This window comes from Leopardus geoffroyi, chromosome X, assembly GCF_018350155.1.
Source record: "Leopardus geoffroyi isolate Oge1 chromosome X, O.geoffroyi_Oge1_pat1.0, whole genome shotgun sequence".
Taxonomy (NCBI): domain Eukaryota; kingdom Metazoa; phylum Chordata; class Mammalia; order Carnivora; family Felidae; genus Leopardus; species Leopardus geoffroyi.
Genome location: NC_059343.1, coordinates 102,015,892 through 102,030,117, shown reverse-complemented (window position 1 = coordinate 102,030,117; position 14,226 = coordinate 102,015,892). Strand labels below are relative to the sequence as shown.

General features: G+C 40.7%; 1 protein-coding gene and 1 long non-coding RNA gene across 9 annotated transcripts in view; one reads left to right on the top strand and one right to left on the bottom strand.

Annotated features, from left to right (window-relative positions):
* Positions 1 to 14,226, bottom strand: part of GRIA3 (glutamate ionotropic receptor AMPA type subunit 3) — a 268,559-nt gene that overhangs the window by 82,418 nt on the left and 171,915 nt on the right. For all 7 annotated transcript variants that reach the window (XR_006711071.1, XM_045472567.1, XM_045472565.1 and 4 more), the window contains 2 exons: positions 6,028 to 6,189; positions 1,527 to 1,694 (listed from right to left, as the gene is read on the bottom strand). Coding sequence is in view for 6 of the 7 variants with exons in the window: in XM_045472567.1 (XP_045328523.1) it covers positions 1,527 to 1,694; positions 6,028 to 6,189 (330 nt within the window). In the remaining variant the exon portion in view is untranslated. The remainder of the gene's footprint in view (positions 1 to 1,526; positions 1,695 to 6,027; positions 6,190 to 14,226) is intronic.
* Positions 1 to 14,226, top strand: part of LOC123595191 — a 162,024-nt gene that overhangs the window by 74,039 nt on the left and 73,759 nt on the right. The window lies entirely within an intron of this gene.

The following is a 14,226-nucleotide window of genomic DNA, read 5'->3' as shown; positions in this document are numbered from 1 at the left end:
TGGTTGAGTGTTTGATCCTTAGGGCCTGGGAGGAAGGTTACTTACCAGGCTTATAACTCGAGCTTTATAAGTGAGTTAGACGTACAGAAACTATTTGCACAATGGTGTGATCAATCTAGTTTTTTCCCTAGCCAGATAGATTTCTTATCCTTCATTCCGGTAGCCATTTTCTATTTGTTGTTTGTGCCGTGAATGGGGAGTCCGTTGGAGATGCTGGTACTTGCCCCTTGAGATTTGGTTGACGAAAACTCCTTTTGATTTACTCGGAGGGAGTTTTGTATTTCAGTCATCATTATGTTTCACCTGACAGTACAAATCTTGTAACTGCTATGAAGGTTGAATTTAATTAACTGCTCTTCAAAATTGTGCAGTGCTACCTCCATAAAACTACACTTAGGGCATTTGTTAGGGAACTGACATAATGACATAAAAATCTGCATGATGGGAGAATGAGTCATATCTCTTTCTTGGAGAGAGACACAGGGGCTACTAACCCCTTTTGATTGAGTGCTTCCAACTTGGCAAATTTAAGGCAGCAGTAGGAGAGCCAACTACACAAAATGATGTACGTTATGAGGCCATGACGGATTCTTCATTACTGGGTTGGGCACAGAATTATCTTATCATTGCCTATCAGTTTGTTTCTTTGGATATCCCAAACATTGGGATAATTACATAAGTAGAAATAAGAGGCGCTTGTACTCTGGAAGGCTCATTTTAATGCATGCAGGCACATGTAGCATCAGACGAAATATTCAGGAAAGAGCTCTTGCTCAGAAAGCTGCAATGAATGACCGACGCTGCTCCTGGTGTAAAGAATGAGATCTGTTCAAAGGGTACTTCCTGAAGTCTTAAATGATCGCCTACCAGTAAATACTAAAAACAAGTGACCTATTTGACTGTCTCCTGGTTTCTTGTACTTGTCTTTAGGTTTTTCTCTGGGGCATCGGGAAAAAAGGTTTCCTAAGTAGGCCTAGACACGTATCATATTTCTGCATTTCACCATGTAGATTAGCACGTTGTAAAGATTCTTTCTGGCAACAGAACGACTGCCACCCTGGCTCAGCTCCACAGTCCATCCGGGCTAATGAGTTGTCTGCTGAGCCAGAGGATGCCGCTGTCCTTTGTGATGTCTACCTTCAAGTTAGGAGCATCCTACAGAATATCCCAGCCCCCCAAAGTAACACCACATACCTGGAAAGGTTAGAAAGTTTGAAGTTGTTTACATGTTCAGTCCATCAGTTTTGAGGGTACTGGGTTTGATTTACTACCCGCAGTGTAGCACAGAACTAAATATTCATTTGCCCTCAACTGACAATGTTTCAAGCTTCGAGGAAGAAGCTTCTGGTTTGCGATTTCTAGATTTTGATGAATAAATGCCTGTGCTCCTCTTCTGCATGCTCTGACCTTCTTAGACTCGGATCCTGTTCCCTTTAGGATGGCTTTTTTCAAGACTGAGGTCTTACTTTTTTTGTGTCTTTATAAGGCCCCCCGCCCCCACCCCAATAACCCAGCGTGGTCTTTACCATTTTTAGAGCTCTCTCGATATCAATTCCTTGACTCCAGGGCACAGCGGGATTTGCCAAGCAGTCTCCAGCACTGCCTCTTCGGGATACATCCACTCGCTGCCTCCTCAGGTAGCGGAAAGCTTCTGCGATGACCAGTATTGCATCGTGCGTCAGCGCAGATGTATACTGAAATGGGTATGTGGAAAACAAGGTATCACGACAAGCGATACCCTCAACACGTGCCTTGCTCCTTAGAACTTTCATTTCGTACTCTCCACCTCGTACTCTATGAAGTCACCCTCTTAATTATTTGAATCAAGAGATCTCTCAGGGCAAGCCTGACTTTGATTCATTCTAGAATGATGCCTCTTACCTCGTGTGTGCACATGTTAAGATTTTTAAGACCGAATGGCTCAAGGGAGTCTCTCCCTTGCTCTCAGTCCTGTGTTTTGTATTGAGTGAGCGACTACTAAAAGGCCAGGTCCTTTATAGAGAAAAAAATACATGTGCAGCTAACGGATGGCATATGTAGATTGGTTATTGCTGTTTGTAATAGAAAATTCAGGTCTGGTGTTTACTTAGGGGAAAATGGAAATAGCTAAGTTAGACAGCTTGAAATTAATTTGGAGGGAAACATTAATCATTTCTGTCTGGACCATGTTTCTGGCGAACTAGGACCTCTGGCCAGCAATAAATCAGTTTTTGCTTCGTGGGGGGAGCAGAAAACCAAAGCTGGTTTTCGATTGTAGAAAATTACAATTGTTATTGAATTTTAAATCTGATAACGGTGACAATTCACAGGCAATACTTTACGATGCTACCTCTTTCAGGCAAGAACACTTCGTTTCTATTCCTTGGATATACTGATAGGCTACTAGGGATGAGGCCAGTCACCTAATACTGGGGACTTGATTATCTGCGATTTGACAAGGAAGATGCCTTTTCATTAAATGAATCAACAAATCTGATTAAAATAAGCTGGCCCCTGTTTTTCGGGGGTGACAAATACGGGGAGGATATAGAATTCTATTGATATTTTTAATGAAGCAAAATGTCCCAGGAGGAGTTTTTCTCTCTCCCAAATACACCCGGGAGCGAGTACATTGTCGTCTTTACAACTATCCGTTTACTTTTTTGACTTTTCTCATGTTACTTTTCTTTCAGGAACAAATCTTCAAGTGTGACTGTGACGGGGGGCATGTGTTCTTTCATGCAAAAAAAAAAAAAAAATCTTTGTGTCTGTCCACTCTAGCACTACACAAAGCCAACACGGTGGTGATTTCTTTTCCAGCTGACTGCATAAATTGTCTGCAATTCCAAGCCATGCCAAAATAGCTATTTAATTTTCTGCTTTTTCAGCTTCTACTTACCAGTGTGTGAGCGTGTAAAAAGAAAAAAAGCCCCAAAAGGAAACATTCGTAAAATATAGAATAAATTAAGCAGTAGGATTTTAATCTGGAGACAATTTTATTTCCTAATCAAAAATATTATACATCACTTTTTTAAAGTGGGCTTTTTGTCTGATTGATATAGAGCAAGTTTCCATGACTAATACTAGGCAAAAATAATCTGAAAGTTGAACCATCTCTTCAAATATTCCATTTCTTAGGGATGACTGGCCTCATCCCTAGTAGAGCCTGTCAATATATACAAGGAATAGAAACTAAGTGTTTTGCCTGAAAGAGGTAGCATTTAAAGGGTTTTACTCTTAAATGGCTCTTCTCAGCAAGTTCTGAGGACTTTACTTTATACACACCATGAGTTATCGATGACTAATCCAGAACTAAGCTTGTTTTTCTTCTCCTTTGTAGAACCTCTATAACTTCTGAGCAAACACAAACTACCCTGCAGTAGCCTTTTCATCCTTTTACCCTTGTCCGTTGTTTTGTGGCTAACACAGTGCCTGGCACATAATGCATAAATGAATTTCTTGCCTCTACCTATTACCTGCTAAATCTAAGGATGGAAAAGCAGTGGACAGGCAGTTTCTGAAAAATCTAAATTTGTGTAAGCTCACCTAAAGGTGGTGGGTGGATTTAGTATATCAAAAAAATTGGAATCATCAAGGAAATGCAAATCAAAAGCATGGGAGATAGCACTGCATACCTGTTATGATGGCTATTATCAAAAAGACAGGAAATATTGAGTGTTGGCAAAAATGTGGAGAGAAGAAAACCCTCTTGCCCTGCTGGTGGGAATGCAAACTGGTGTGGCCACTGTGGAAAACATTATGGAGGCTCCTCAAAAAATTAAAGATAGAACCACTGTGCAACCCAGCAATTCCTCTTGTGGGTATTAATCCAAAAGAAACAAAATCACTATTGCAAAAAGATATCTGCGCCCCCACGCTCAGTGCATCATTATTTAGAGGAGCCAAGACAGGGAAACAGCCTACGTGTCCATCAACACATGAGTGGTTAAGGAAAATGTGGTACGTACATGCAGTGGAATACTATTTGGCCACAAAAAGGAAGGAAATCCTGCCGTTTGTAACAACGTGGATGGACCTTGAGGGCATTATGCTAAGTGAAATTAAGTCAGACAGAGAAAGACAAATACTGTGTGATCTCACTTAAATGTGTAATCTAAAAAACAAAACAAAAATCACCCTGAACTCATAGGAATAGAGAACAGATTTGTGGTTGCCAGAGATGGGTGATGGGTGGTAGGGGATGGGGGAAATGTGTCAAAGGTGCAAACTTCCAGTTATAAAAGAAGTAAGTCCTGGGGATGTAATATACACCATGGTGACTATAGTTAACAATACTGTATGTATGTATGTATGAATTTAAGAGAGAAAGAGAGAGAACATGAGAAGGGGAAAGGGGCAGAGGGAGAGAGAGAGAGAAAGAGAGAGAGAGAGAGAGAGAGAGAGAGAGAATCTTAACCAGGCTCTACACTTAACATGGAGCCCAATGTGGGGTGTGATCCCAAAACCCTGGGATTGTGATCTGAGCCAAAATCAAGAATAGGACGCTCAACCGACTGAGCCACCCAGGTGCCCCTACTGATTGTGTTTTTGAAAGTTGCTAAGAGAAGTAGATTTTAAAAATTCTCATCACAAGAAAAAAATTGTACCTACGGTGGTGATGGATGGTAACTAAAGTTGTTGTGGTGATCATTTTGCAATATATACATATGTCAAATCATTATGCTATATACCTAAAAGTAATATAATGCTATATGTCAATTATATCTCAATAAAAAACGGATAAAATAATTATCCTAAAAAAAAAAAGATCTGAGTGCGAACGCTAACCCTAACATCACAGGGATTGAGACCATATTTGCTGAAACATCTGAGGACACCTGATCTGACCATGGGACAGAATGTTTTAAAATGGGACTGCCTAGGAAAATCTGGCATGTATACTATAATCATTATAACAACAGAATACCACTTAACTAGTGAGTGGCTTAAATGAATGAATAAATTAGGTTTAATGCACAACTTTTCTAGAACATACCAATTGTATAAAGTAAGGGCCCACTTGTATTATGTTCTGATGTGATTCATTTAGGGTGAAACTGACTAGGTGATACAGAATGTGTCTCTTCTCTGGTCCATGTCTCTATTGTTCTCGGTTATTCTATTCTTGCCAGGAAGAATGTGAGGATGGGTATCTTGAAACCATGAGAAAAGAAATATTCACCTTTTCCTTTTTTAGGGAAAGGCCTTAACTGTACTTTGATTCCTGTTCTTGATCACAAGGATCCCACAGCTATGGTACATACATACTTTCACTATATAAGGAAAGAAGAATTTAAAGTCAGTTTCATACTTGAACCAATGCACCAAGGGAATGGTTACTTAAAACATACCCTTGACGGATCCTTTGTGTTGCACTAATAACTTTTCCTAATTTATCTGTGTTAATTCCTGATTTTTAAATAATAGGATTTCTAGTCATAGGGGAACACATGTGAAAAATGTGCACTCTAAGCATGACTTTCTACCTTTAATATTCTTATTTTGATTTCATGAAAATGAGCAACATAGGTAATCTAATTATTTTTAAAGATACTTTTCCAGGCAGGAAAACATTTCTGTTCAATATACATATAGGCACCATGCACTCTGTATTGCAGCCCAATTCACTCGGGTGTACTGAGATTCATGAAACTTATTAACACAAAGTAATCACATAAATAATGTAAAATCTAATTTTCTGTTGCAGACTATCAATCTTCTTTACCTATTCCCACTGCCCCCACTCTTTGCCCAACTCAGGTTCTTGTAATATTGTAAATTGTTATGAGCATGTTACAAATGAAATTCATTAAAAAATTAGTTAACATTCCCAAGCCCCAGGTTTTAAAAGACCTCCTTCTCCTTAGCGTCTTTATTTGCAAGTGTAGTTTTCAAATGCAGCAGTAGCACCTGCAATTTGGTTTTAGCATCCTTGAAACCTTTCTGAGTGAAGACGACTTGGTCACAGGAAGGCCATAAATATATAAAGGCCACACGGAGATGCTGTGAAAAGCTGGCCTAAGGTTTCTGCATGCCATGGAACATTACCTTTAGTGGTGCATTCTTGGCTTCAGGGAATTCCCTTTCATCTAGCCTCACCCAGCGCTGAATAAACTGCTGAACCATAGGGTTTTCATTGTTGACAATCTGGAATCCTGTAATGTTGGCTCCCCCATGCATGACTCTTTCTAGCAAAATATCGGTAAAACCCTAGAAAGAGATCGAAAGAGAATCATTAATGTTGGAGGTCGTGAGTTCTGACCGTATCTGTTGGTTAGAATGCTAAGGAGGAAATGGAAGGTCCTTCTCCCAGGATCACTCTTCAACAATCAAGAAAATTCTGGACACAATGTTATATCTCAATTACAAAAACAAGAAGGACGATGACGACAAGTACCAAAAAAAAAATGCTGGATATGGGCTAATTCTTAAGGCAGTATGTCTCCGAAACTACAGGCACGATGGAGAAAATATGCATTCTTCCATTTTAGTGCTTTGTGTCTTTATTTAGTATAGCTCCTGCAAGGACAAACACAGGTGCCAACTTCAAGCAAATGTTTTGTTTCATTTACCTGTATTTTTAGTCTTTCTTCACTGAGTACAAATACAATGCTTCCTGTAACTGGGAAAGTGTTGAAACGTTTGACCCTGACTAGAGGTATAAAATCCTTTTCTTCAGCTTAATGTGCCAAACACAGCAGATTGCTTTAGATTCTAATGATGAGTACTTTCAACATTTGTGACTTAAAGAAATGCCAAAGAGAGAAACTGACAGCTTGGTTGTATATGATGGTGCAAACCCAGGTTATGTCTCTCATGTGTTTATAAACAAGTCTCGACATCTACTTCGGATCAACCCACCGTTTTCTTCTTCTCTTGCTCTAGTTACCATCTGGTGTCTCTGTCACCTAAGCCTCCTAAAGGAATCTCTTCAGGTTCACACCAAGCCATCTCTGCCTGGGTGCCACCAGCTCCACTGGGCATTGCTATCTCCTGAAACACTTCTCCCAGGAATTGTGCTATTTCTGCTGGATACCTGTCTCTTGCTAGTTGCAGTGGACGCGTTTAGGTCCTCAATGGGCTGAAGCCAACATTTATCTTCATAAAGAAATGGGGAGAATTCTTCCTCCATTCCTCACACTATCTTGTTCAACATTTTAATATAACATTTTCAAATACGCAAAAAAAATTGAGAGAACTGTATAGTGAATACCCATATAGTCTCAACTCAGACTTTAAAATTAGTATTTTTCTATCCATCCATCAATCCATTTCTTTTTTTTCTTCAAAGTTTTGATTATTATTATTTTTAAAAATTTTATTTAAATCCAAGTTAGTTAACATATAGTGTAATCATGGTTTCAAGGAATGGAATTTAGTGATTCATCACTTACATATAACACCCAGTGATCCATCAATCCATTTCATGTTTTTGGATGCATTTCAAAGTAAGTTGTAGATATTAGTATACTTCAAACTAAAAGACTTTGGCAGGCAGATCATTAACTAGAGTTCAGTATTTGTTTGTAATTCTTTTTCTTTCCTTTTCTCTTCTCTTTCTTTCTTTCTTTCTTTCTTTCTTTCTTTCTTTCTCCTTTGAGGTAAAATTTGCATCCAATGAAATATACAAATCTTAAATGTAGCACTTTTCTTTTCTTTTCTTTCTTCAAGGTAAAATTTACATCCAATGAAATATATAAATCTTAAACGTAGCATTTGATGAGTTCTGATAAATGAATACACCTGTTCTCCAAAGTTTTCTTTTTTTGCATTCTAAGTTTTTATTAAAGTATAAAAATCATATAGAAAAGTGCACGTATCTTCAAATACATGACCCGACAGATTCTCACAAACCGAACGCAAAAATGTAAGCAATACCCACAGGGCCCCCTGTGTACCTCTCTAGTCACCATCCCTCCCCCCACTTCTTTTAATTCACCTTTCTTTATATTTTAGTGAACCAGCTTTTTCCAGTTACTACTCACGGCCCCTTCTTTCTTCCTTTCAAAAGCGGGCCATGAGTCCATGGAGACTGCACAAAGAGCCAAGCAGTTTTTGCATCACTGAGAATCATTCCTCCTTTCTGATAATCAAAAAACCCCACCTTTTAAAAAAATTAACATTAACTTGTTGGGATGAGTTTTGTCCCAAAGTCCTCTTTCATGAAGGAAGCTAAGACTGTTTTCTCCCCTTTGCTGCCCTCGCACCACGATCAGCCGAGAGACTTACTTTGTATGAAGTCTAGTAGAGGCCCCAACTGGGGCTGTCTCCCAACTCCCCAATCCCGCCCCATAACACATATACAAATAAAGAGCCTGGGACAAAATTTTAACAAATGGCTTTAATTCACTCACTGTGCCAAACCATATGTGTCAGTTAACAAGTTTTACACAAGAACATTGACCAGCTGCCCACCTGCCTGCCGGAGGGGCTGAAGAGTGGGCCCTCTCATGCTGTCCTGTGTCTTAAAAGCCTGGACGGGACAAGTGGAGCTCCTTTCCTTGAAAGAAGGGGGTTGAGAATGCTTCTGTCACCATCCTCGTCTTCAGGGCCGATGGCTACAACCTGCACTAAGAAGCAGTATCTCTTGCACCCCTCACGCTTTGATAAGTGTCACACTCCTGTTTTCCTAATATCCATAGCATGTTAAAATGGCAACATAGAATTAACGAAAGGGAAGGAGAGAGAAAGTATCCCAGCACTCTCACATCTGTCCTAAGGCATAAGAGTCAGTCCTTCAGTCTGGTTACGCACCATACAACTTCTTTCCAGAAAGATGTTCCCTCACTCTCCTTTTCTTGGCAGGGATACTAAAAGGAGTGGTCCAGCTCAAATTTACCTCACCAGTCATGCCCACTTCCTCCCAGAAGGCTTCATTCTGTCATGTATGCCCCATGTATTCCTGCTTGGGTATCTTCCTCTCCAGTAAACATATTATACTTTGAAAACATCTCCATAGGCATACTCTGCACCCCTCTTTCTACCACACATCAACCATGCCATTGTGGACCTAGAAGTTTCTCAGTCAACCCATGTTTTATGACAAACATGCCTGGAAATGAGTTCTGGTGCACCTCAGACTGGAATCAGCCTTGCTGTCCTTGTGGGATGAACTGCATCCACAGCAACACAAATCCAGCCAGGGGAAGGTCACCTCAAGCTGTTCTGGTGGCCAGACTTACATGACACTGGCCCCTACCGATTGCCCCGAAGCCTCATCCATCCGTATGGGCAGAAAGTACTAACACAGCCCCACAGACAAAATGGGGAGAAGAGAAGTATAGTAGAAACAGAAAGGAGGTAACAGGTATTTAGGGAGATGAGACATCCTGTTGCTTAAGGCTAAGAGTTGGCTGTCTTCTGGTCTCCCTCTGTTTCGTTTGTGTACATTTTGCTCGTTTGTAATGTCTTAGATTCTACAGCCTGAATGTCTCCCCGGTGTCCAGCATTTAGATGCAGCAACCCACGTCCTTGAGGTTGAGACAATCAAGGCTAGATTCTCCCTAAACTCTCTGAAAAGACGTGAACACAGCAGAGCTCACCAACAAGTATCAAGGAAGAAGAGGAAAAGGGAAAAGAGGTGAATGGTACAGAGGGGGCTATAGAGAAAGCGGCTCTGCCTAATAGGCATAAGTCATTGACCCTATCATCTTATTTCTAAAACTCTTTTTTAAAAAAGAATTTTCGGGGCACCTGGGTGGCTCAGTCGGTTGAGCGTCCGACTTCGGCTCAGGTCATGATCTCACAGTCTGTGGGTTCAAGCCCTGCGTCAGGCTCTGTGCTGACAGCTCAGAGCCTGGAGCCTGCTTTCAATCCTGTGTCTCCCTCTCTCTCTGCCCCTCCCCCACTCTCACTTTGTCTCACTCTGTCTCTCAAAAATAAATAAATATAAAAAAATTAAAAAAAAAGAATTTTCTGGGGCACTTGGGTGGTTTCAGTCAGTTGAGCGTCCGACTCTTGGTTTCGGCTCAGGTCATGATCTCACGGTTTGTGGGATTGAGCCCTGTTTTGGGCTCTGTGCTCACAGCCCAGAGCCTGCTTGGGATTCTCTCTCCCCTCTCTGTCTTCCCCTCCCCTGTTCTCTCTCTCTCTCTCTCTTTCAAAATACATAAACTTAAGAAAAGGAATTTTCTTTTTGTATCAGATATTGCTAAATTCCATGGTTCAAATGGCCACTAACAGTCTTAGCTTCCTTGTCCCCAAGATTATAAAAATTAAAATAGTTAGATTTTTCTTTTTGCAATGGCAACACACCCACCTCAAGTTTGGAAATAAATGCCAAGTACCTCTAAATCCTTTATAAAAGACTAATGTAAAACAAATGACCACTACACAGGTAAAATAGGTAAACAGATAGAATAAAACAGTGAAGATCAATGGGCATAAGAAGGGAGTTAGGAGAGAGCTGTTGGCTGGAGAGCAGAAAGTGCCTGGCTCTTAGCTGCCCTTCCATTTCTGCTCAATCGTTTTAACACATGTTCTGTTTTCTTTCACATATTTCTATTGTAGTTGTAGACAAGCACAGTCCACGATGCTTTGAAAATTGAGGCCTGACTCCCCTCAAGTCCTCAGCAAAGACACTATTTCATAAGGGATTTTAATAACTAGATGTGATGATGAGGTCCTCTGATTTTTGCTTAGACTGGACTTAACGACTTCTAGTGCTGCTTGTACCTTATCGGTTCTGTTTGGTTAAAATTGTTGTTGTTGTTTTTGGCGAATTGCCTTTTCCTTTGGTTGGCCAAAAACAGTGTGCAGAGGGAGAGATTAAAGGAGATGAGAAAAGGCAGAGAAAGACTGGAGGCAATCATAGTGCTCACAGATAGGATGAGTTGAAACTCTACTTTCTTGGTTTCAATGGTTTAGCTATCCGCGCAGTTGACTACTTGCCTCTGTGTAACTAACAATGGCAGTGTTAGAAATATGGATGTTGTCTCCAGGAGTTAGTCCTTTGAGAGGGAAACTACTCATTTGGATTCGTTAAGTTCTGGTGTTATTTCCTCAATGTATCACTTCTTTTTTTTTTTTTTAATTTTTTTTTTCAACGTTTATTTATTTTTGGGACAGAGAGAGACAGAGCATGAACGGGGGAGGGGCAGAGAGAGAGGGAGACACAGAATCGGAAACAGGCTCCAGGCTCTGAGCCATCAGCCCAGAGCCCGACGCGGGGCTCGAACTCACGGACCGCGAGATCGTGACCTGAGCTGAAGTCGGACGCTTAACCGACTGCGCCACCCAGGCGCCCCTCAATGTATCACTCCTTGACCACGTCACATCTGTCTGATCCAGATGTACTGTTGCCCACATCTGAATGCAACTTTATAAAACCAACTGTGACTTTTGTGTCTATGCAGTTCATCTGGGGACTTGTAAGCCACCCTTGTCTTATTCTCCAAGGCCATCTTTTATACAGATACTGGTTATACAATTGGCATCCAAACACAGATTGTCCCGATTTGAGAATAGCCAGACAAGTCAGTCTTGCAAAGATTCAAATGACTTTAGTATTATCCTGTCTCCCTTGATTTATACATACTGTAATTCAGTTTCCTTCTGGCCGTATGGATAATGGAGAGTTGCAAATAAATATATTCAAAGCTTCCTTTTAGAGCACTTGTTTTCCAGATATGATGTGCAGATTTCCTTCACATAATACTATTCTTAGGGTACATTTTGTACAGAAAGGAAAACAGAGACAAGATAAGTTGGATGACTTTCATTGAGTTGATGGCAGATTATGGGTGAGAAATGGGAAAGGTGGCGTGCCTGTAGGGAAGATAAAAGCAATAGAATGAGGATTGGGAGGCTGCCGAGGGCAAGTATCTATCTCACGATTTGGATGAAGGCTGGCTCTGTCTTTAGTGTTATTTGAATCGTTTATGCGGGTGATGCTTCAACAGGGAAATGCACAGTAATCGTGGTAACTCAAGTTATCAGGTTGCTAATGAGAAGCACAAGTCTTTTTCTAGGAGCAGGTCCATTCCCCCGGGAGGGTGTTGTGTGTGGAGTTGAAGATTACACCACATAAATTAGCACTTGATTATAGGTTGCTTTGTATTGTTCACTTGCATTTTATTCTCTAATCCAATCAACATACTTTGAAACCTTTTAAGTGCTATCCATTGGTAAAATGGCGAGCCATATCAAACTTGCCCTGACCTCATGGCACTTTAGTCCAGTGAGAATTATTAGTATGAATATACAAATAATTACAAGTTGATATAAGTGCTATTTGTGGGAAAAATAGCCACTGATCTTTTTATTAATAGTTATATGGAGGTATAATTTAAATACCATAAAATCCATCCATTTGACACTGAATTATTTAAGGCAAAAATCAGATCATGCCCCACCCCCCACTTGAAATTCTTCAGTGGTTTTTTGTCACTGTTGAAAAAAGCTAAGACTCTTTAACCAGGCTTACCAGCCTTACATAATCTGGAACTCACTCTGCTCTAGCCAAAATTGCCTTCTGACAGTTCAGAGAAGGTATCAAGCTCTTTTCTGCCTCAGGACCTTGACACATGCTGTTCCCTATGCATGACATGAACTTCCCCTGATTCTTCATATAACTGGATCTTTCTTACAATTTGGATCATTGTTTCAAAGTCACCTTTCCTTTTTTAAAAAAATGTTTATTTATTCATTTTGAAAGAGAGAGAGAGAGAGGGCATGCGTACATGAGCAGGGGAGGGGCAGAGAGAGAGGGCAAGACAGAATCCCAAGCAGGATCCATGCTGTCAGTGCAGAGCCTGACACAGGGCTCGATCCCATGGACCATGAGATCATGACCTGAGCCGAAATCAAGAGTTGGACGCTTAACTGACTGAGCCACCCAGGTGCCCCCCAAGTCACCTTTCTGAAAGACCTTTTCTGGCCATGCTATGCAGAGTTTTGATTCTTGATACTCTGCCTTCTCTTCATTCCCTCTCCTACTACCTGTTATATCTCCAGGCTAATTATCATAAGCTGTCCCAGTTTTGTCTGTGCATTATGACTACAAGGTTCTTAAGGACACTACCCTCTGTCTTCCTTGCAGGGGAGTGAATAAGGTATCGGGCATACAAGTGATACAGAGGAAGAAGAACTTACTATAAAGATCTTTAGAGCAGTATTGCCCGAAGTATATGTGGATTGGTGCTGGTCTGCTGTTTGTTGGCAGTCAGAGATGAAAAAAGGGAAGAACTAGAAAGCAAGCCTTTATAAACCTTTATAGCAGTTTGACAGGGTGATATTATGGCTATTAAATGTAACACTTATATTTTATCTATCTTGTTTTGTTTGTTTCATGTTTTTAGTAATTTACTTTTGTCGCACTTTTGTTGATCTGTGAAGATGTGGGGGAAAAAACTGGCCCTTCTTCACAGGTAGTTTGAGAAGCACTGTTTTAGAGGACATGATCTGAGAGAGCTTGGGAAAGAAAACAGAATTCTTTCCATTTACCTTACTAGAACATTGGGTAGAGAGTGTCTTTCCTTGTTAATTTCAGGCAGGAAAAAAGAGAGAAAGAGAGAGAGAGAAGGAGAAAGGGATGGGTGATTACGGTTGGGGCAGTTTTTGACAGGGAGAATGAGAGTCTCAAAGTTGGCAACTTTAAGTTGACAAGAGACTGTGGATTTCTAAATGCCCAGTAGGAAGTTGGACCCCAGCCCAGTCCCCAATTCCTCATTCCCTTGGTGCTTTGCTGTATCCTATTTCCATTTGGAGAAGAAAGTGAATCCTCTGCCACCAGAGAAGCTGTGTACCCAGGGGAGGTGACTGGGTTCCTGGCATTTGGGACCAGTGGGGATTTTTCCCTTGAATCCCACCTCCTTTGCCTGTCAAGCCAGGCTGCAGCCCAGTGAGCTCTGTGTTTACATGCCCCCCTGCTGAGGTGTCATTGTATACAACATGTGGCTTTGAGCATTTGAATTTTTTTTTTTTTTTTTTGTAGAACATAAAAATAGGAGAACAAAGGAAGGGAAAGAGTAGAGAACAAAACCAGAAAACCCAGAAGGGGAAGGGAGAAGAAGGGAACAGTTGTTATTGGCAAGCAAAACACATGACCCCCATCTCACTCAAACTTGTTTCTCTCTAAACAAAGTGGCCCCTTCTCTGTTTCAGGTAACTTCCAGGGCTCAGTAAGCTGCAGAGTTCACTTCTTCAAGCTTAGATTACAGCTGGTTGCCTCTTTTGGGTTCTGTTTTATGAATGGTGCTTTTGTTTGAGTAAAAATTTGAAAAAACTAGATGTAAGCTAGTGCCCTTC